Source organism: Hydractinia symbiolongicarpus, chromosome 15, assembly GCF_029227915.1.
Source record: "Hydractinia symbiolongicarpus strain clone_291-10 chromosome 15, HSymV2.1, whole genome shotgun sequence".
In the NCBI taxonomy this organism is placed as follows: domain Eukaryota; kingdom Metazoa; phylum Cnidaria; class Hydrozoa; order Anthoathecata; family Hydractiniidae; genus Hydractinia; species Hydractinia symbiolongicarpus.
In genome coordinates this window covers 3,469,570-3,493,048 of record NC_079889.1, presented here as the reverse complement: position 1 = coordinate 3,493,048, position 23,479 = coordinate 3,469,570, and the positions used below count along the sequence as shown (strand labels likewise).

The window sequence follows — 23,479 nt, the reverse complement described above, 5'->3', positions numbered from 1 at the left end:
TAGCTTTGTTGATGTAAGGTTTCTAAACATATTTTTTGTCTTAATAGAACTCAAAAGGATTAAATTTATAAGTAGCAATAAGCCTTTATTAAAATCAATGTATATAGGCATTTGTCACTGCTAACATAATTATATATCAACTTAATAACACAAGTAAACTGTTGATGCACAAGAAAAACCTCTGCTTGTAACTAACAATTGTGGATTACCAGCTTTCATCTGCTACAAAACTGCTAAAAAATTGCATTTTATTTTACTCCTTCCACTTAGAAAAAAGCAATTGAAAATCAACTCAAAGTATTGTACAAAAACTACATTTTTTCAAATATACATGTTTTACAAAGCAGAAATTACCATCCAGCTGTTTTTTTTATTTTTTTAATATTTGTAACAGATACTAAAGATGAGCTAAAATTAGGTATTGAAGATGAGCAATAACTTTTTTTTTCTACTGCCCTCATGCAAAAAGTCTGCAAAACATAGCACAAAACATACAGCAATAGACATAGACAAAGTTTTTGTTGTGTAGGTTCAACTCTGCAACAGTTTTAATTAAAGAACTTCCCTTTTCGCTAAACTATCTGCAGTGGTGATCATCCCAACCTAGTGAGTTAATTTGCCAATAATTTTGAAAATGCAAATAAGTTAAAAAGCATGGTCATCATCAGTCTGTCTTGTGATGGTAACATAACTCTCATCAGCCTGTCTGCTGGGCCTCAATATCCTAAAACCTTAATACTAGATTACTTTTAAATAAAGTTTGTGTGTAGTTCGCATCATTTCAATGAAGTTTCGTATTAAAATTTACTTATACAAATTTTGTTTATTAGCTATTGGACTATTATCTGTAGTTTTATGTCGAAATTTTTTCAACAATTATAAAGTTATTTTTTGTTATACAAACTTTGTTTATTTAATTAAACTGTTTATCTAAGGTCTATAGGGATCCTTTCCACAGCATTTTATATATATTAGCAAAAATTTCACCGTAGATTGTTTAAAAATTATGAAAACAGGATCGTAGAAAGCGAAAAGATCGCTATGGAACGTTTAAAATTCATGAATACAGGATCGTAGAAAACCAAAAGATCCCCATCGATCGTGTAAAAATTCATGAAAACGGGATCCTAGAAAGTGAAAAGATTGCCGTGGATCGTTTAAAAATCATGAAAACGGCATTGTAGAAAGTAAAAAGATCTCCATAGATTGTTTAGAAATCATGAAAACAGGATTGTAGAAGTTAAGAGATCGCTGTAGATTGTGTAGATTGAACCTAGGAATACGCAATTTTGCTAGTTTTTTCAAGGAAGTCAACCTCGTATGTTTTACTTCTTTTATTTCTGGTTTCGTTTTGAAACAATTATGTGCAATTACACTGGTACTTTTAAAGTTCGTATAGCAATTTACTTACTTTAAAGTTCGTATAATTTTCTTTTTGTACTTCAAAAAAACTTCATTTATATAATTCTTTTGTTTCTAGTTTCGTATTGACATAATTATGCGCAATTACGCTGGTACTTTTGAAGTTTGTTTCAAAAGCTTATAGCAATTTAGTTTGTTCAAAGTTCGTATTATTTCATTTTGTATGATAAAAAAAAATTTGTTTAAGTTTGTATTGTATTTAAAAAGTTCCCATAAACTTTGTTTATATTTTTTATTTTAAACAAAGCACTTCGTATGGCATGCCTTTAAGTAAACAAAGTACTTCGTACCGTTCATATAATTATAGGAAAAAAACGTACAAACATTTTGAGACGATCCCTTACTGAGTGTTTATATTTTTTAGACACCTGTATGTCAAACTTTTAGGTCTCATGCCTCTCAGAGCCTTAATATTGACCATTACTCAAAACTACTTCTTAAGCTTTTATAAAGTCCTTATAATTACTTTATAAGATGTAATCACATTTGTTGGAATTTTCCTTAGAGCCTTAAACTCACAACACAACTTAATCAATCTGTAAATTTTGGACCACAAAAAAACTTAGAAAATAATGCAAAGAAAAAATTGCTAAGAAAACCTTGCAATTCATCATCATCATCATTCTCGGCTTAACGTCCGTTTTCCATGCTAGCATGGGTTGGACGGGGTATATTAATGACCCTCTTCCAATCTGATCTAGACTGTGTTAGATCTAAACTCAACTTCCTCTCTATCAAGTCTGTCCTTATAACCTCCTGCCAAGTCTTTCTCTGTCTGCCTCTGGGCTTTGCCCCAGGAACTATCAAGTCTCTACACTTTCTTACCCAATTATCCTCCTCCATTCTTTCCAAGTGCCCCAGCCAATTCAATCTTCTTATCTGGATAACATCTTTAATTCTACAGAGACTTAGCCTGATTCTTAGCTCATCTGAACTCTTTCTGTCTCTCAGACTGGCATTACACATCCACCTAACCATTCTCATATCATTCCTTTCTAAACGGTCAAGATCTTCCTGCTTCACTGCCCATGTCTCACTGCCGTACAACATAACACTTCTTACACAGGCCTCATACAACCTACCTTTTACCTCAATTGACAGGACTCTGCTAGTCAATAAAGGAAGTAACTCTCTAAACTTTTTCCAAGCAGAACCTATCCAGCAAGTAACACTTCTTCCAACACCCCCTTCACTGCCCAACATATCACCTAAGTAACAGAAGTTCTTAACTATCTCTAACGAGCCACTGTTGTACATCATTAAAGCTGGAAATACTTCATTCTCTATAATCTCACCTTTGCAATGCTTGCATACAAACTGTATGCCAGCTCTTAACCTTCCACTAATACTACTGCACTTCTTATGTACCCAATGCTTGCAAGTCTGACAAAAAATTGAGTTACTACCAACCCCTTTCCTGCAAACTCCACAAGGCCACTTTCCAACTACAGGGTCACACTTGGCTGCAATGCTACTTATCATGACTTTAGACTTTGCTGTGTTTACCTTCAGCCCTTTCTCTTCTAGTCCTTTCTTCCACTTCTCAAACTTTTCAACTAATTCTTCCATCGACTCTGCTATGAGAACCAAATCATCTGCATACAATAATTCCCATGGGCAACCTGTTCTGAACTCCATCGACAGCGCTTCTAAAACTAGAATAAACAACAAAGGACTAAGTACAGAACCCTGATGTACACCAACATTTACACTAAATTCATCACTAAGTGAATCGTTAATCCTGACACGACTTCTAGCATTGCTGTACATAGACTGAACCATCGTAACTAGCCACTCATCCACACCTAATTGCAATTGAAAATAATATTTTGTAAACGTCATTTTTGTGGCCTTTCAGTACATTTTGCTGCATTTTTATCATAACAAGAATTCACTATATTTTATTCCATTGAAATTCAAGCAATATTGTATATGAAGTATAACTTTCTTAATGTGTTATATGGAAAACTATATATCAAATGGTATCTGCATATTAGTTATATTGCAAAGGTTGCCTCTTAAACACTGAAAAACATAGGGGTTATTAATTGCAATCAATCTGTGCACTGCACCTGTGCTTGTTAACACGTCTTGTGGTGTATTGCTACACGTCTTGTGGTGTATTGCTACAAAATGTTCAACCTTACTGTGTTTTTTATAGGTTTGTACAAATGGGTTAATATCCTTTAACAAGGCTCTTTGTCCATTTGAACCTGGTTCTTTTGGTGCAGAGCTGAAGTCAACATGGCCAATAGTGGCACCTTTCTATGCAGATTTAACACTAACAGCTGTAACTGGTGCTTCCTCTACTTATAATACAATCACAAATGCATTATATATACGGGGAAACACATCTATTAATGTTGTTGATCGAGCCACCAGGGATGTTCAGAAGTTTTTAGGGACAGGGACAAGTTTTAAAGCCATATGGGTATATGTAGCAACATGGTATAACACGAGAGCATGGGGCTCCACTGAGGTAAACATTTGTGCTTGTAGTTATTTGCAAACCGACATGCAGTTCTAAGTTATGGGGCCATCAGTAAAAAATTAAGAGGCCTGGGATGAGCAAAGAAGTGTCATTTTGACAAAAAAAATTATGTTAATCAATTCACCTAAAGTTTGAATGCACATGCCTTAACACGTCTAAAATTACTGATGACAGAAAATCTCAAAATTTTAATAAGATATCATAATGTATGCAGCATAATTAAATTCTTTAAATGTGAATATCTTGAGAATAAAAAGAGCTTTTTAAAAACTTTTTAAGCTCTATAAGTCCAGTATCATTCTATACCTTGTGTTCCCTTTAATTTTATGATTATTGTCCTGCCAATATCAAGACATGCAAAACTTTTTAGTATTCCAATCCATAAATTATGTCTGTCTGTTTTTTTTATTGTAATAATCACATCTTTTATAGTGTTGTTCACTGGCAAAGAAGTAGTTTTGAACCCTGTAATTTATTTATTAATTATTTTGATGTACAGTCCTAAATTTAACTAAAATATTTGAAATCTTGAACAGGGTGTGACGTTTCAAGTGGCATTAATTACAGATGGCATTCAATCCTTTGTGCGTTTCTCATATGGTGAAATGTTGTGGGCAAGTTCCTTTAAACCTGCTCAAGTTGGATATAAATTTCCAACAGTTGGTAATGAATGTCAAGAATCACTCAACTTTACCTTGTCTGGCTACGGTTCCTTCAAGTATCCCTTAGATAAAATCACTGGCAACATTGGAGAGCCTGGTGTTTGGTTGTATGAGTTGACACATAATAAAAAAGTTGAGAATGATGTTCAGTGTATGTGTTTTCTAAAATTCTTTCTCATATTTCATCTGGACAACTAAATGTGGCATGATTTAAAAAAGGATACATAACTATTGCATCTGATTTGTCATAATACTATTTTTTTAAAATGCAAGCCTGTCAAACCAACTACCTGTCAAACCAAACGTAGACCAAAATGCTGAAAAAATATTTGATTGCTTTGGCTGCTGTATGGAGCAATCTAGTGGTCCTGTATTATGCACTAGAAACATCAGATTGATCATTACTGGCTCACAGATATAAAAAAAATTACACAGTTATTATTTAAATCATAAAGAATAATATAATAGTTCAACATAGTTCTCCTTTGAGTTTCAAAACATGGTGCATTTATTTCAGAAAAATTTTGTCAAAAAAAGCCAGGCATTTTGAATGTATATTTCTTAAGGTGTAAGTTTTTTTTTTGAGGTCACAACCAGTACTACACTTGCTGTTTTAGTAATTACTATCAACTTAATGCAAATTGGCTCAAACATTGTGAAAATTGGAGAACGAGTGTTTTTGTTTTGTCAGTCAAGTCACCATACAGAGGCATCGTATACATGGTACAGGAACAATGTTGTCTTGCCAGATTACACAGATTCATTGCTTGTACTAAACACTACGCTTACCGATAAAGGTAGATATCATTGTGAAATGTCCCATGGAGCTGCAAAGAAGAGATCCCCAAATGAGATTGAAATCTTTGTAAAATGTAAGGAATTTATTGTTTGTTCATTATGCTATTGCAATACTACTTAAATATGTTCTTTCTAACTTTCAACCTGTGTATAATGGTGACTGTGTTCATATTCAGATCAAATTCATTACCCCAAGGCTTGCATAACGCTTATTATTCTGTTCTAGATATACAGAAACCAGTGGTTAAATTCATTCCACAGGCTTCGTTTCTTCTAAACACACCAGTGGCCATTTACTGTCAGGCTCAAGCATTTCCAAGTCCAGAGTATGAATGGTATAAAGGTGGGGAGCTTATCAAGAATGTTATTGAACCTGTGCTAATGTTAAGTGCTGCAAGCTGGAATGATACAGATGTATATAGTTGCAAAATTTCCAATATAATGGGCATGAAAACATCGGATGAAGTACTGCTTCCTCTATGGGGTAAGTATTGCAAATATATAATTTAATTGAGTTATTTGTTAGGCCCTGTATTGTACTGTATGCTATCAACAAATTTGTTATTAAAGCTGAAGTGGTAAGGGTGGTGTAAACTTTAAAGGGATTCCTGCATTAAAATTGATATTTTTGTATGTTAAAGAGGATAAAAAGTTGTTTATCAAGTTATTTGAAATAAAAACCCTTTTTTATTCATGAGATATTTGGGTTCAAAGATTTCGATCTGACTTTATGACATCATCATTAATGATGTAATAAGGTAGTAAGCATAATATCAAAATTGAACTGGTGCTCTTGATGATATTTGACATATATAAAGTTTTGTAGCTTAAAAGTGATCTTGTTTTTAATTAAAGGTATAAATGCAACGTCAGCAATTTTTTAGAAACGTACTCATGACATCATAAGTTCTTATATTTTAAATAATAAAATGTTGAATAACTTAAGAACGAAAAAAGATTTTTAAAAAAATCCAAAGGACTTGATAAACAACTTTTTGTCCTCCACAAGGTAAAAAAATCATTTTCAATGTAAAACAGTTGATGTGAAAAAGTAAAAATAATGTAGAGTAAAAAAACAAAAAATAGTATCAAGTCCTTCAAGAAAGGAAAATACAATCAACTTCCCTTATACCTTAACTTCCCTTTCTTTTTTTTGTAGTTACTTTCTATTTAAATCTAACTTCTTCAACTGCAAAGAATCCTGTTATTGAATTAAAAATAATTGCCCTTTATGTGAAAAACTTGTTGTGGAATGAAATTTATAAATAAAGTTTTCTTTCCAGAAAACTTGTGTTAAAAGGAAATAGAGGGAGTTTTATCAAAAAAAATGTTGTTGATATAATCACATTTTTTGTCTTAAATTATTATTTTAATTAACATTTTTATGATCAATTCTTAAAAAATATTGTTTCATTTGCATCAAATTTCTGTAATTTAATTGTGTAAACTAAGTTGAATTAAAACCCTTTGTAGCTATGTGCATGTTGTGTAAATATTGCAAGTTGCTATATTATGCACTCCCATACAGAAACAGCAGCCATTTTGCATTTGGTTTGGGCAACAGATTAACTAAACATTATAACTAAATTTTTTTATTTGTTGTGATAGCGTGTGCACTCTATGTTTCGTTAACTTAGCATATACGATTCATCAACTAAGTGCTATTTTATTTTTACATACTGTTTAGTACTTTATTCATTGAACTTCTCTTAAAAAGGTAGAAGAGGTGAATCTTAAGCATCATCATACATTTTTAGAGATATCTAATCCTATCGTAACGCCTTCAATGGAAGGACTTGTACCTGAAGGATCTAATGTCACAATCTCATGCTCACCCGCAGACAACACCGATTTTGTTCTAACCTGGATGACCCTAGCTGGTGAACTTGTCTCTTCAAATGAAACTTTATCGTTTGAAAACATTACTAGAGAACAATCTGGTGGGTATGTTTGCAAGTCCTCAAAGGAAAAAGAATCCAAACTGTCACGGAGAGTTTTTCTTAATGTTACCTGTAAGTTTTATCTAAAGTGTTCAAAAACCCGCTATATTTTTGTAAGTGGACATTTAATTGGGTGTTTTAATTTAGTTTAACAAGAACTAAATACAAGTTGGTGGTGATCAAACTGCAGCAGTAAAAAAGCCAGCAAAATAAGAACAAAAAATAAGATTTTGTAATTAGAAAAAGTGCACACACATCTTTTACAAGCGCATATATGTCAAAATTCAGATTCAACGTTCAATATTCAATTTCTGTGCGTTCATGGTGAGGGGAAATCCAAATCCTATCCGTTTGGCATCTTGATAAAACCTAGATCCATTGTCTTACTATTTTATTTTTTTGTTATTTAGTATCTTTTGAACCAGATTTTTATTTTTTGATCTTGATTTTTTTATCGCATTAAATTTTAAAATATTTTTTTAAAGAATTAAACCGTCACTTTGTTAATACTTAGAATCTTAGTCTTTTTTTGAAAAATGTGCTCTCAAACACTGGTGATATTAACGTGGCTATGAAATATATTGTCGCTTTTAAGTCAGGACTTTGTAGAAGGACTGATTATGCTTAAAAAATTCTAGACCATACAGCAACATTTAATTTATTCACAGCTTCATAAACAGACTAAAATTTTTATAGCGTCATGGGTTTTTATCCATTTATCTTTTCTTAGTTGTATTTAATGAGGAAAGTTAACTGAAGCTTTCTTCAAACACCTTATTTAGTCAATATTTGTAAAAATGTTTCAAGTAACTTGAAGGCTTCACCAAATACTATTATATTGGTTACTGAAAGATAAATTAACACCAATTGCAATATCAACAATAATGCCTTGTTAGTTCTTCTGTACTATGATATTTTTTAACCAGGCCTTTAGAAGTACGCAATAACTTTTATTTAACCTTTTAGATTTTGAACGCATGACTCTTTATATAACGCCTTCAAACGTTATTCATGAAGATAATAATATCACCTTGCTTTGTTCTATCGTTGCTGTCCCAAGTGTGTCGACATACAATTGGTATTTAAATAATGTGTTCTTGGAAAGCACAGAAACCCAAACATTGCATCGGTTTAATGTAAGCAAACAATCTGCTGGAAACTACACTTGTAAGGTGTCACATGACTTAGGAAACAAAAGTGCAAGCGTCATTTTGGATGTTGTGTGTAAGTGTTTAAGGTTGTCATTTGTTTGCTTTTGTGTTTTTATTTTTGTATCTGTGGAATTTAACAGTTGAAGTATTTATTAATATTTACATAGATTGCTAACACTTTTCATTTTTCTTTTGATGATTGTCATTACATTTTAATGTAGAAGTTATTTTCTGACCATTATTTTTTCTTGTAAACACCATTCTATAATATCTTCATATCAGGTTGTCCCTGAGTGAAATATTTTATACTAATTTCTAAAGCTTATTTTATAGGAAAATCTAATTACCATTAAATTTGCTTTTTATAAGTTTACTTAAATGAAATGAAATTAATTTTTGTACAATAATCATTAGATATTCAGAGACCCAATATTTCTGGTCCATCTTCACCTTTTCTGGAACACAGTAATGGACAATTGGTATGCTTGGTTGATGCATTTCCTCGGCCAACTGCATGGGCTTGGTATAAAGATGGTGCCTTGCTAAACTCAACATGTTCAAATTTGGTGTTGGTTGACATGTCCCGTAATGATGCTGGAAAGTATACTTGCGAAGTTTCGAACGCATTTGGAACAGAGCGTTCAGAAGTTCACAATGTTACTGTATCGTGTAAGTGTGATTATGTCAGAACTTTGTCAAACTAAAAAATTCTTTTCTTGTGACATTCTCCTTTGTACAACTAAATTTCATTGTCATTTGGCAACTTTAGATTTAGATCGCCCTATGATTAATGCTTCAAATTTGAACCCAGAAGAAGGCGAGAATGTGACCTTGTCCTGTACTGCAAATGCTTCCCCAGATTTCGAAGCAAAAAATGGTGATTTTGTATGGACACACAACACTGATTATGTTAGCTCTGGCCCAGTATTGGTTCTTGAAAATATTAAACATTCAGCATCTGGTACATACCAGTGCACTACTACTAACATGGCTTCTGCACAGTCTTCCTCATTTATGTTATCAGTGAGTTGTGAGTATTTATTTAGTCTATTTTTCTTTTAAATATGCTCACTTTAAATGTAGGACCTCAGGAGTCGCTTCTTAATTCTTGTTTACAATTTTACCTTTATAAACTATTGCCATATGCAGACATAATAAAATGGACTGATGAATAATTACCTGAAACAATTTTTATCTGCCGGTATAATCAAAAATTCAGTATGGCGTTTTTCGCGGTAGTGGCTGTCAATGCTAAGGCATTTTTTATCATCAGAAACTTTTCTCTCTATATACTATATTTTAATACTATATTCTAAGTCAGTAGTTATTTTCAATATTCTTCGACACCCTTCAAACATTTTTCAGGGATAAGAGCTATAATAAACTTATTTGTCTAAAAATTGCAAAAACAGCAAAAAAATTCGAACATTTTTTTATGTTTTTGGTTTCACGATGTAATTAATCTGCAAGTCAATTCATGCTCTAAAACTTAGGTAATATTGAATGTTTTTACTTTTTAAAAAACATGCTGTGTTTTCTTTCGAAAAGTGCCTTTATAAAGAAAAACTTAACAAAATATAAAACATGGAGAAAGAATTAAAACACCCATAGACCTTTCTCTAGGTTAAAATTAAAATAAAATAACACAGAACCAGAACAGTTGGATTTTGATTCGTTTGACATCCCTAAATCCCTAGAAAAAACACACCATCACAACACAATCTTACTTTTAAAAGATATCCAGATTCTAGTTAGGACAAGTGTTAACACTACAAGGATTTTTTGTTTATCTTTTTTCTTCTACATATATTTGTAATCTTGTTTTTGTTTACCAACTTATGTTTTTCTTAACATTAGACCTTAGCAAGCCATTCATCAAAGTTTGTCCGGATGTAAATGTCGTAGAGTTTCAAACAATCAGCTTTACATGCCATGCAGACGGTTTTCCTATATTGACTTATGATTGGGCAAATGATGGTGTCACTTTTCAAAAGAATGTGTCAGAAATATCGCTGTTCAATGTGACACGTAAAAAGGCTGGTAGCTATGAATGCATAGTCTCAAATGGAGCAGGAAAATCAGAAACCAAAAACGTATCAGTGAATATACAGTGTAGGTTTATGTTTGCTACGCTTTTTTCAAATCTGTGGCTAAATTTTCACATGATTGCACATTAATGTCTGCATATGATAGTTTTATTATTTTTTAGTTGTTTGAACTGTTAATTTATTATTAACACTTTTATCATTGATAGGTTCTAGCACCTTACAATTCAAAAAATAAGGCAAATTTTATTTCTCTGTTAATTTACTCCTCTGATTTTTTTTCTTTTAGTTTATTTTTTGCCATCGAAAAATATTATATTTAGATATTGATACTCCTGATATTTCTGTATCCAATCAGAATCCAGAAGAAGGAGACACAATGCAACTGTCTTGTGATGTGGTTAGCAACCCACAGGTTTTACCAAATGATATTACCTGGAAGCACAACGGTGTTGCAATTGGCTTATCCAATCCCCTCATCTTGTCCAATGTTTCAAAATCCAGTTCTGGAGTGTATGAATGCATCGTTAAAAATGTTGCTGGTTACAAATCCAACACCACAACTCTCTTTATTCATTGTGAGTGTTTCTTTTCCGCATCATGTATGAATAACCCCCAAAAAACATTTCCCACAAGTGTGTTTACAATGAATCACAGCAAGTTATTTTTAAAAACGTGAATGCTCTTTTGCTTTTCAGCTGTACCACGACCTACAGTTAGTCGTTCTTCTCCATCATCGTTAATTAAGGAAAACAGTACGCTACTTCTCACATGCAATGTTGAAGAGACACTGCCATTAACTTACACCTGGCTAAAGGATGGACACACAGTATCGGGAGCAACATCCAAACTCAACTTTGAAACAGTCACAAGAGCTGATAGAGGAAAATATGCTTGTAGTGTAGTTTATGGCAATGGTAATGTGACTACATCTGTTGAAGAATTTATAGATGTATTCTGTAAGTAATTTTACAGCTTATTTTAATTACTTATAAGCTTGAAGCCAGTTATATTATATTACACATACAAACTAATGGAGGTGTATGGCACAATGTTTTTTCACTATTTAAATTTTGATACAATTTTTTATTTCTCTTTCAGGCAATTTCTAACTTTTATAAATAACACCCCAAAGCTATTTTTCTAAAATAATCCTCAAACTTGTATTATTGCTATTACTAAGGTTTATGTCCATATTGTTTAATTTTGCCAGTGAACCTAAAAGGTTTATTAGTATAAACAATGATGTATAAAGCCGTACTTCTAAAATAAATAATGCAAAAATCTTCATTAATTACCATATCCTAGATATTGATAAACCAAAAATGATTTCACAAAGTAAAGTAAAGGCTGGCTCTGCAACTAATTTTTCCTGCACATTGCATGCCAACCCTTCCATTGAAGTCAGTGATTGGCAGTGGAAGCATAACGGTGTTACAGTTGGATTTGGACCTGTTTTGCAATTGAACAATACCACCAAAAAAGAATCGGGTATTTATGAGTGTTCTGCAAAAAATATTGCTGGTGCAACTTCTGCTGTAAACAATTTTGTTGTCCAGTGTGAGTATACTTTTTTTATAATTTTTATATATGTACGCAATTTGTACTGTTTGCATGTTAAAGTAAAAAGCAAGAGTGTTTGTAGCTAATATAAATAATATTAGAAGTAGTTTGTTGTTGGAATTTTTATTTTTTTTCATGTGCAGGTTTTTTAGATGAGATGTGAAAAAGTAGGCACACACACACCTACACACACACAGGGGTGTTTTCAGTAAGACAGGAAAATACAAACCCTATGAGTAGTTGACCAATACAGCACACCTGCAGCTTGTCTAAAGGCCTTAATGTGTGTTTTTAAAAATTTGTATAAACTTCTTCCTCGAAATGCCTGATTTTTAGGTTTTTATAAAGTTATCTTCCATTAACCGTACAGTCTAAGAAAACCTTTTTAAGTCAGCTTAACTTCTTCTCCTTTCTGACTTTACCAAAGATTTTCAAATTATATCAAAAACTGCATAGACTAAATTTTCTTTTTGTTAGATCTTGATGCACCAGTCATTTCAGCTTCACCGTCTTCAAGTGTTCATGAAGAAAAGCAAGTCACATTAACATGTGATACACAAGGCACTCTTCCAATTACCTACAGATGGCTTAAAGATGGTAGCTACATCAGTGGAAGTAATCAAAGCCTGGTTATTTCCAACGCAAGAAGGAATATAGACAATGGAACATACCAATGTGATGTCTCAAATGTTGCATTCACTGCACAGTCTCCAAATATTCTTGTTGAAGTTATATGTATGATACGTTGATATATTTTCTTTTTTATGCAGCTTTTATAGGTATAAAAAACCAGAGAAAGTTTTGATACCACAACATTTAAGCCATCTAAAGTTAATAACTAGCATTTAAATTAGTAGATAGCAATTTCAGCGCAAACATTTTTGTTTCCATGTTTGGTTGATTGAAAATCTTGTGTAAGCTTGTAATACGCAAAATTAGCAAACTTAAACATACAAGTATGTGTACTACTGTATATAAAATTGTATTCATAACTGTATTAAATTTCTCCAGTATTATTAAGAAGAAATTGAATTCCAACATAAGGCTACCATGAAGTGGTAGTGGATAGTGAAATGCTTCTGGGTTATCGTGAGGATTCCTGATGAAAACATGATAGGGTTACGAGTTAGGGGTAGGGTTTGTTTAACTTTTCGATTTTAATTTAGACATTGATGCACCAAGTATAACATCAATCCCAGAGCAACCTATTATTGGTGGCAATGTTTTCATGCAATGTTTTGTAGACATGTTTCCTGCTGCTACGTCCATGGAATGGATGAAGGATGGAAAGAAACTGTCACAAGGTGCTACCCTTTCATTAAATGATGTACAAATGAAAGATTCTGGAACCTATCAATGCATAGTGATGAATAAAGCAGGATTAAAGTTTAATTCAACGCAACTTGAATTATCATGTAGGTTTACCGATCTTAATAATTTCTTATTCTTCTGTTTTTATAACTAATATGTGATAGTAGCTATTTCCGAGCACACACACCATTTAGTATGATATGAAATTTACACTGCTAGAAGATCTGAGTTTTAGTTCATGTCATTGATATGTGGTATTATTATTAAAAATTCACTTAGGCGCAAGAACATGAATTTTGATGACGTCAGCAATAAACACAAAATAATTTACCTATTTCCTCCATTGTGTAGAACCTGAAACGCTGATCAAAGTAATGTATAAAATCATGTTTTTTAAACAAAAGATCAAGGAGATATAAGGATTTTGAGTGCAGATGAAAAAAAATGTTTTACAGAGATTCCTTAACACGTTGCAGCTATTGTCTGGCGCTTTAAACACTGATTGAGAAAACATATAGGGTCACATGCTTTTGATGAATGGTTAAAGAGATATTGTGGTTTAAAGCTTTTTTATTGATTGATGTTTGGAAAACTTACCCAATTTGGTCTCATGTGGTCCATACTTGCACGCAGGGTCAAAATTAACTGATGTCAGTACCCCATTTCTAAGTCCCTTGGCCTCAAAGTTGTAAGGGTATTGTCACAGCTTCATTAATTTAAATTAGGCGTTAAATTACTGTTATTGAGGTTCATGGCGCTTGATTTGTAGATCAATATTTAAAACATGCTTTTTTGAAGACTTTAAAGAAAAATAAACAGATCCACTTTACCTGTCACAGACAGACACACGAACACAGTCTTCATATTATTATAATAGATTTTGAATTATATAATCTTAAGACTCCTTTTGGAAGCACAAATCAAAATTTTTTCCTTAATATATTGCCACTGTCTGTTAGTGACCAATGATGGTAGCTGGAAGTAGCAACAGGTTAATTCTTATTAATTTTTCCACAAATTCTTGTGGATTTGTCTATAACGTTGCGACTAGTACAATAATAATTTCTCTTTACTTAAGTTATTCTTACAGGTGATTTCCACAACCCAATATTTGGAATTTTTCTTAAAGAAGACATGCTCGTCACTGAAAGTATTTGTTGGACCAAACCAGAACTAACTGACTAGACTAGGGCCTTTACTCTATTTTCTTAATGTATAACATTTTTTCTTTCTTAGATCTTGACACACCTATGGTTACTGTACTCTCAACTGATATCAACGAAGGTTCCTCTTTAATTCTCTATTGTAATGGTTCTGGATCGTACCCATTAACATACGGTTGGATGAAAGATGGTTCCTTACTTGTTGGCAAAAATAATGCTTTCTTACTGTTGAACAATGTTAGCAGGTCCAGCTCGGGCGACTACAGATGCATCATAGTAAATCCATATGGAAATAAACACTCAGATTATACAACTGTCTTGGTTTCTTGTATGTTTCTTCTATACCCAATCTTATGCATTTGAACCTACATGCACCAACATTGTTACTTTATGCATTGAGAGTCTGTAACTTTGATATTGACAGTAGTTAATAAAGTTTTTATACTTAACCGTTCATGTAAATTTCTAGATATTGATCCTGTGTCCATTATACCTTCTCAAAATCTAACAAATATCAGGATTAATGATGACATTACTCTAATATGTTCAACAAATGGTACGCCCTCGGTTTCCTATATTTGGAGATTTAAGCAGAACATTGTGTCAACTTCTACAACCTTGATTTTGAATAAACTTGCAAACAATGAGGTAGGAGAGTATCAATGTGAAGCATCCAATGGAATCACAAAAGCAACAAAATCTATTGTACTAGAAATTCATTGTGAGTTAGTCTTATACTTCTCTTTCTTGAAATCTACTGAATGGGTGAATTCCAACATCTACAATCTTTATTTAGACATGAATAAGCCGGTCATTCAGGCATTCCCGGGAAATATTGTTCACAATGGAAACCCTCTTTTATTGACATGTAAACATTTTTCGTCTGATGACGTGTCATATGAATGGTTTAAAGAAGAAACAAAGCTAACGTGGACTTCACAACAAGTTCCAATTAATAATGTTACTGTTGGCGATATCGGGAACTATTCTTGCAGCACAGCAAACTCTTTTTTTCAAAACAAATCAAGTTCCATCAAGATCATTGTTTATTGTAAGTGATGCTTTTGTTTGTTTGAGTAGAAGATCCTTAAACGTTATCATTGTTTTACTAAAGGAAATTGTTGCATTTTTTTCAATTAAATGTATTTTAGATTTGACAGATCCAAACCTTGATAAAGTGCAGTTATTGCTTTTCGAAGGTGACTCGAAAAATATTACCTGTGCATCATCTGGTGCACCTAAAGTTGACTACTCTTGGAAATTTAATGGCAATATGCTGTCAATGAGCAATGTATTGGTGCTTGAGAATGTATCCAAATCAGAAGCAGGAGGTTATGAATGTATTACTACCAACGGGTTTGAAAGAAAAACTGTGAAGCTGAACCTACGTATTGATTGTAAGTTCTTTGTACTGATTAATAACGTTGTTGGATCCAATTTTTGTTTTTGTGGAAACAATATTAACTATTTTGAGTTTGTTCAATACCTAGCAACCTATTAATTTGTACCAACTCAACTAATGGTATAGGAACAGTCATTTTCCTTTCAAGACATCTTTGAAATTAAATCTCAGTTTGTAAAAGATAGTGTTTTTTTGTCTGAACAGATTTAACATCTCCTGTTATCTCAAAATCTCCATTATCTATCACAAATGAGGAAGACGCTGTTGTGTTTACCTGTCACGCAAGAGGGGAGAGTCAAATCTCTTACCAGTGGTTTAAAGATGATGCTCTTGTAGCAGGCACTGAATTTCTAAAAATCATAAACAATATTAAGCGTACGGACCATGGTTTATATCACTGTGTTGTGAAAAACAATGCGGGTACAAAAAACTCAAGTGAAATTTCTCTCGATGTCAGATGTAAGTTACCTGTTGTATTGGTTGCTACAATTTATTTATTTGTAAATCTAAGGCGTGGTTTAGCAGTAAAATATTGTGCTTGTGAATGTGAGATTTGTGGTTTAATTTCTCTCAATGGCATTTATAATCTGGTTGGAGAAATTTCACAGTTGTTAAGATGGGGAGGCTGAATAAATAGCCCTTTTATACATGTAGTGGCCCAACCACTTTAATAACACTTTGGAGTGTTGTGGCTGCGGCCTCAAGAGGGATAATATATTTTATTTTGTTAAGTTTCGCTATTTAGTGGAACACGTATATGCATGCATGTATGTACCGCATGAAAGATTTTTATGTCTTTTATCTACATAAATCTTAACAAGACTGCTTTTACCTAATTACAGCAACATTCTTTGAATAGGGCAAAATATTTTGATCCTTTACGGGACTTTGTGTCACAAATATTATGCAAGAAATTCATCTATAAATGTTTTCTTTTTTTGCAAAGTGTCATTTGTGTGTAGATTAAATTTATATTATATTATGATGTATTGCAAAGCATAAACAACCCCAAAGATAGAAGAAAATGTAACTTCAGAAAAAAAAATTCAGTTATAAAATCAAAAGTACTTCGAAATTTATTGATTGTAAAAAAAGTTTTTAAGCAAATTAATAAGTATTGACATAATTTTTGTGTTAGCCTTTGTTGCGTAAATAGAAAATTATTTTACTTAGGGCTTGATATAATCTTTTTTCCTGTTAAAATACTAAACTACACTGTTCCTTCTCTAAATAATACACCAACATTAGAGAGGCTAATTATTAATCTGCGTTTTAGACATTGATCAACCGATTATTGCAACAACAAACAAATCAAATACCATTGTCTTAAACTGTTCGACTAATGGCAATCCAGAAGTAACTTACAAGTGGGTTTTAGATGATATCACAGTTTCCACCAATAAAACTGTAGAATTCGTGGGTGCCAATAAAACATATCTTTCTCGATATACATGTACTGTTAAAAACACAGTTGGTGAACTATCAACGAAGTTGTCGGTGGATACAAATTGTAAGATTTTTTGTTTGTTTACAATGTCTTTAATACAATGCACAACAACGTTTTTGTTGCATTGATTTCTTGTTTTATAAAATGTTAGCTTCACGCTTTGGTATTACAATGTATTTTCTTTATAATATTAGATCTCAACAAACCCACGTTGAGTAAAATCTCTCATGGTGATGTATGGGAAGGTGATTCAGTAGTCCTGAAATGTTCTGTGGAGGGTACTCTACCTATAACGTATCAATGGTATAAAGAAGATGTTGCCTTGTCTGGTATTGTATTTTATTAATTAGTTATACATTAACCTATTATGTCTGACATGTGTGAAAAGAGCAGAAAGTGTAAATTCCATATTGTGTATTTTGGTGTGTTTTTCAGGTTCACAATCCACTTATGTGTTAAATTCAATAAGCAAATCTGAAGAAGGAAGTTATAGGTGTGTGGCTGCAAATGTTTTTGGAACCAAATCTTCACATTCCACTATCATTAGTGTACTTTGTAAGTTCTCATACTGTAGACAGATCTGATTTTGTAATAATAATTGAAACTGCAAGTTCTGCAGATTGCTTATAGTGATATTATTAGTGCAGTGTTTTAAGTTTTCTTGCGCTATTATGTTGATATGCGGTTAAAATGATATCGAGTTATGGTGTTTTTATACGTACAAGATATATGTGCTCTGTTAAATAAAAGGTGGAACTTTCCAGTATCTCTTAGTACATATATATAACCTTATGTTGTTATCATGGTTGTTCTTAGATATTGGCACACCAGTTATTACCACGTCTCCTTCAACAAACAACACCACAGAAGGAGATAACCTAGCTTTGACTTGTAAAACATCAGGACAACCAGTACCAACTTACCAGTGGTATCAAAACAATCTACTGCTAAGCAATTTATCAGTGCTTACGCTACCAAATGTAAAAATCTCTCAGTCTGGGGAATATGTGTGCAAAGCCAGTGGTGGTGGTATTGTCCTTAAGGAAGCTGCCATAGACATCAAAATACAATGTAAATACAAGTTACTGTTTTGTTTTTGTTAGTTTTGTGTTATATTTGTCATGAAAATTTCTCTCTTCGTTTATTTATGCTAATCAAAACATTGCATTATGTAGTACCAATACAGATAAACACACATAATAGCTGTAAAAATCGTCAACCTCAAATCTAACCGTTGGAATAATAAAATTATTACTGTGAGGGTGATGATTATTACAATTGTTTTGATGTTGTTGCATTATTGCAAACATTGGGATTAGATCATCTGAAAGTAGAGATTTTATGATTAGTTCACATTTCCACCATCATCATAATCGATTTGAATATCTACAGTATATACTTCGTGCAATTATTAACAGATAACAGGTGTTTATGTTAAAAATAAAGAATAAATACTTACAGCTAAAACACTTGCATTAAAATGTTGCAAGCAACTAAAGTAAACAAATTTGTTAATTTTTATGCTTTTGTTATCCAAAGAGAAAAATGGGAAAAAATTATTTAAAGTCCTTTTATCATCATTTTATTAAAACAAGGTTATTTATATTTCAAAATTTAACTTGAAAGTTTAAAAGTTACCAAAACAGCCAAATCCAGCAAATTTCTATTCTCAAGAGTTTTCTTCCTTTAAGGTATTGCCTTTGTTTTATTTAGCAAAAAAAAAAAAAAGAAGAAAAAAAAATCTGAAATAATTGCGCTAAAAATAACTTTAACTATGTTTTTAAAATAACAACCTTCTTCCATCCAGTTTTTTTTAACCAACATTAGCTCGTTAAAATTGCTTTAAACACAATGTGTGTACCCATTCTGTTCTCTGTTTGCTGCAGCTTGCTTTCTCTTCTCTTGTGTTGACGTTCCATTGCATTAACTTAGATTTGTATCAACCGGATGTGAAGGTTCTGCCATCAGCAGTAGCAAGAGAAGAATGCTCTGTAATTCTTATCTGCAACACAACCTCCAGCGAACCTGTCAACTATATTTGGTTCAAAGATGGAACTACTGTGAGTTCAACAAATGTATTGACAATAAAAAACACTACGCGTAATGATGCCGGAAACTTTTCCTGCAGTGTGACAAATGGTTTGGGAAACAAAATTTCAAGTGTCATATCCTTGTCAGTGATGTGTAAGTTTTTGAAAATACTTTCTTTGTATACTTTGTATCTTGCATTTTATCTTTTTTACCAAATAATAGCAAGTATAGTATAACATACCGAAATACTTGATTGCACTGGGTTTGTAGTTTGTACTTAAACAGTAGTGCATTTAAAAACGTACTCAGTTGTACTTGAATTCCCCTCTTATTGAGTGGCCACCCTGTAAGAAGAACATGGTTTTTTAGCGTAATGTCTTTTAATCCTATGTTGTTGGGATTTTCTAAATACTGACTGGGAGAGGGGTTTGGGCAGGTACTGGTTTCATTAATGGTTCATCTGAATGAAGGATTATGTTGTAAGTTTCAAGTTTGGATCACTATTCTAAGGGAAATTATTACTGATTATTATAATTTTAAGGAAATTAAAGGGGCAGTTTGAGTAAAAGCTAATATTTGAGCCCCATCCCTAGATTGATTAGGCTAAAAATAAAGTCTGGAGGTACCCCATATGCATCACTCACCCAATTGCTAGGTGTAGCATTAAAAATGTTTGCTATTTTTATTTCAGATGTGGTCATTTTTGAACATTAATCCATTTTTTTTTTTCAGATATGGACACACCATCAATTTCTATTTCTTATGCCAACAAATCAACAACTGGTCTGATTATGGAAGGAGATAATGTTGTTTTAACATGCGCAGCAACTGCGAATCCATCACCAAGTTATAAATGGTTGAAAAATAACACTGTTATTTCTACGTCTGATACACTTTCATTGCCCTTTGTGCAAATCACTCACTCTGGGATATATACATGCATAGCATCAAATACAGAAGAAAGTAGAAGTTTGAAAACTACCTTGGTTGTAAACTGTAAGATTTTATTTTGTATTTTTAAACAGTATGAGAGGTTTCTTAGTTGTAGTCTGGTATTACATTATCAGGCAATTGATGTACTTTATCCATTAGAAGTATTTTTTTTAACAACTTAGAGTGATATCTATTTTTTGTATATATTTTATTAGATCTGATACTTATGTCTAAGAAGAAGTTAGCATAAGTGTTTATAGTTATACAATAATGTGATATCACTGTATCCACAATCTGTATTATAACATATTTATAATGCATTCTATTATAGACTTCCACAAGCCATATCTGACTGCCCTACCAGTAACTGCAACAACTAAAGGAAGTACTCTAATACTCTTTTGTAAACATTCCTCCAATCAAATTCCCTCCTTTTCATGGTTTAAAAATGGCAAACAATTGATTGGTAACAACAACAGGACAATTGTTTTGGCAAACTTGACGAAAGCTGATGAAGGCGATTACAGCTGTAATGTAACGAATATACTCGGATGGCAAATTTCCAATGTTTATCCTGTCCAAGTTCAATGTATGTTTCTGATTTTTGACTTTTTTTAATTTTGAATGTATTTGGGTAGAAAATAAACAGTTTGAAAAAGGTGCGGATTAAAGTTAAATGTAATTTCTTTACAGTTTATTTTAATTTGATCACAGTATACTTTTGCTTCGTACCCCTGTTTTGTTGCGAACAAATTTCCTGGTTTTTGATTTGTTTTTATTTAACCACCAGATTTCCAATTACTTTTGTTAGATATTGATGAAATCTCTATCTTACCACGTGATCCTGTTGTTATTGAAGGAGCGAATTTTGTCATGACTTGTAGCTGTTCAGGTTATCCAATACCAAGTTACCAATGGTTTTACAAGGATGTGTTGATTGGCACTCAAGCTGACCTGTCAATTAATCAAACTACTGTTCAAAATTCAGGGAAATATGATTGCCTAGCCACAAGCGGAAGCTTAAGTTTGAGACTTTCAACTGTAGTTACTGTTAAATGTGAGACTTTAATTTGGCTTTTTAACCTTTTCACCATCACCCTGTTCCTTTGACATAAAAAACACATATTTTTGATAATTAATTTCAAGTTTCTAGCAATGAGATGAGTGCGTGCAGATGTTGTTTATACCTTTTTAGTATTAATATGCAAATAAAATCTATGCTTCCATGTACTTTTAGAGACTAGGCTCTTCCCTTCGCTTAGAATAGCCAGTTTGTTTTTTGAATTTTTGTTTCATACTTTGAGTATATGGTAAATGTATTAAATCTAAAGAATATATTTGTATTAATTTTTATGTGTTATTATAGACCTTCGTCAGCCTTTCTTATCTGTAATTCCATCAGACATGGTTAAGTCACAACAATGTGTTTCCATGACTTGCATGTCAAATGCATCGGACTCTGTCAGCTACCAATGGTACAAGAACGACGTGTTGATTCCAACTGAAACTTTATCTAACTTGCTATTTGAAAAAGTGAGACATTCAGACAGTGGAAATTTCACGTGTGCCACATTCAGTTCCTACGGTGACAAAAAGTCTTTACCGGTTCCATTGAATGTAGCGTGTAAGTTGTTAGCTGTTTGTTTAAGATATGTGTTTTTGCATGCATATTCATGGATATAGAGCACAGAAGGCAGTCAGTATCATTTTAATTAATTGGCATACTCAAAAAGGATTTTAAAAGATTTCTTTGCATACAGCTGCATACAGCTTTAACTAATAAACAAGGATGTTTTTTTGTTCTTTTTTAGTATAACCTATAATTTCTCTTTTATAGATCTGAATTCACCAATCATAGTACTATCCCATTCGAGTGTTAAAATCGGTGATTCTGTTGAGCTGAAATGCATAGCCAATGGCACAGATCCTGTTACGTTTGAGTGGTTTCATGCTGGGGGCATTATTTACACCGGATCTACTTATAACATTTCATCTGTAAACATCTCGCATGCGGGGGAATACAAGTGTATAGTTGGTAATGGTTATTTTAACAAGACTGCATCAACTGTATTGAATTTTGACTGTAAGTTTTACCTTTCTACAATTATTGCATTATAATTCTCTTTCGTGAAAACGTTTTGGTAGGAAAAAATAAAGAAAATTCTAAATTGTTTCAGAACTTCTGAAAAGATGCAAGGGTTTCTTCTGCCATTTTCAGCCAATTAGTGTTCAGTTTTAATTTGTTTTAAATATTTTAAATTTACAACGTTTAAATGTCCTAATCTTACCCACACAACGAAACTTTCTCCCTTCTCTCCTTTTCTGTCTTTTGTAAAACTATTGTGTTGCCTTTTTATTCGTTTGTAGCATTTTGTTTTGTCTGAATTTTCTTTTTGTCAACTTTTAGATTTGACCAAGCCTTTTATCAATGCAATGCCATTTAATTACACACCACAAAAGGATGGTGCCATCATCCTGAATTGTCTTGCTAACAGTTCGAGTATCCCTTCTTATTCTTGGTTTCGAAACAATTCGTTACTTTCAAGTGTGGCAAACTCTCTGATATTGACAGAGTTAAAAAGAAGCGATGCTGGATTGTATAAATGTGTTGTGACAACAAAGTTTGAGAGCAAAGAATCAAATATATACTTATTGGAAGTTTCATGTAAGCTTAAAATGCTCGTCAAGCATGTAGATTTTCATTTGTTATGTTTTGTCTGTGCCGAGTCATCTATACAGTGGCATAATTGTGCCACCTCGACTTATATTAAAGTTTAACTCGTTTTTAAGTTTTAACTAGAGTTTTTTTTTATAAGTCGAGTTACAAATTGTAACCGAGTTAGAAGTTATAACTGAAGTTAAAGTTTAACTCGCGTTTTGAGTTATATCTCGAGTTTTAGTTTATAACTGAAGTTAAAATTATTGCTCGAGTTATAAGTTTTAACTGAAGTTAAGTTAAGTTTTAACTCGTACTTCAGTTATAACTCGAATTAGAGTTACAACTGAAGTTAAAATTGTAACTCAAGTTATAAGGTATTACTCGAGTTATATCTTAAAAACGAGTTAAACTTTAATAAAAGTTAGAATGGCACAAATATGCCACCGTACATCTAGGACCAA

The 23,479-nt window shown here is 32.4% G+C and overlaps 1 protein-coding gene across 4 annotated transcripts in view; it reads left to right on the top strand.

The window, feature by feature from the left end:
* The window catches only part of LOC130629313 (hemicentin-1-like), a 55,399-nt gene that overhangs the window by 6,611 nt on the left and 25,309 nt on the right, over window positions 1-23,479 (top strand). For 3 of the 4 annotated variants that reach the window (XM_057442476.1, XM_057442474.1, XM_057442473.1), the window contains exons 5-33: window positions 3,584-3,901; window positions 4,450-4,726; window positions 5,193-5,447; window positions 5,600-5,857; window positions 7,131-7,385; window positions 8,280-8,537; window positions 8,879-9,133; window positions 9,234-9,494; window positions 10,322-10,576; window positions 10,833-11,087; window positions 11,208-11,468; window positions 11,818-12,069; window positions 12,550-12,807; window positions 13,239-13,487; window positions 14,620-14,874; window positions 15,016-15,597; window positions 15,698-15,943; window positions 16,153-16,407; window positions 17,225-17,458; window positions 17,590-17,724; window positions 17,831-17,950; window positions 18,212-18,466; window positions 19,328-19,579; window positions 20,159-20,422; window positions 20,691-20,948; window positions 21,171-21,416; window positions 21,726-21,983; window positions 22,197-22,442; window positions 22,767-23,024. In XM_057442476.1, the coding sequence (XP_057298459.1) occupies window positions 3,584-3,901; window positions 4,450-4,726; window positions 5,193-5,447; window positions 5,600-5,857; window positions 7,131-7,385; window positions 8,280-8,537; window positions 8,879-9,133; window positions 9,234-9,494; window positions 10,322-10,576; window positions 10,833-11,087; window positions 11,208-11,468; window positions 11,818-12,069; window positions 12,550-12,807; window positions 13,239-13,487; window positions 14,620-14,874; window positions 15,016-15,597; window positions 15,698-15,943; window positions 16,153-16,407; window positions 17,225-17,458; window positions 17,590-17,724; window positions 17,831-17,950; window positions 18,212-18,466; window positions 19,328-19,579; window positions 20,159-20,422; window positions 20,691-20,948; window positions 21,171-21,416; window positions 21,726-21,983; window positions 22,197-22,442; window positions 22,767-23,024 (7,531 nt within the window). The remainder of the gene's footprint in view (window positions 1-3,583; window positions 3,902-4,449; window positions 4,727-5,192; window positions 5,448-5,599; window positions 5,858-7,130; window positions 7,386-8,279; window positions 8,538-8,878; window positions 9,134-9,233; window positions 9,495-10,321; window positions 10,577-10,832; window positions 11,088-11,207; window positions 11,469-11,817; window positions 12,070-12,549; window positions 12,808-13,238; window positions 13,488-14,619; window positions 14,875-15,015; window positions 15,598-15,697; window positions 15,944-16,152; window positions 16,408-17,224; window positions 17,459-17,589; window positions 17,725-17,830; window positions 17,951-18,211; window positions 18,467-19,327; window positions 19,580-20,158; window positions 20,423-20,690; window positions 20,949-21,170; window positions 21,417-21,725; window positions 21,984-22,196; window positions 22,443-22,766; window positions 23,025-23,479) is intronic. The other variant, XM_057442475.1, reaches the window with a different exon arrangement.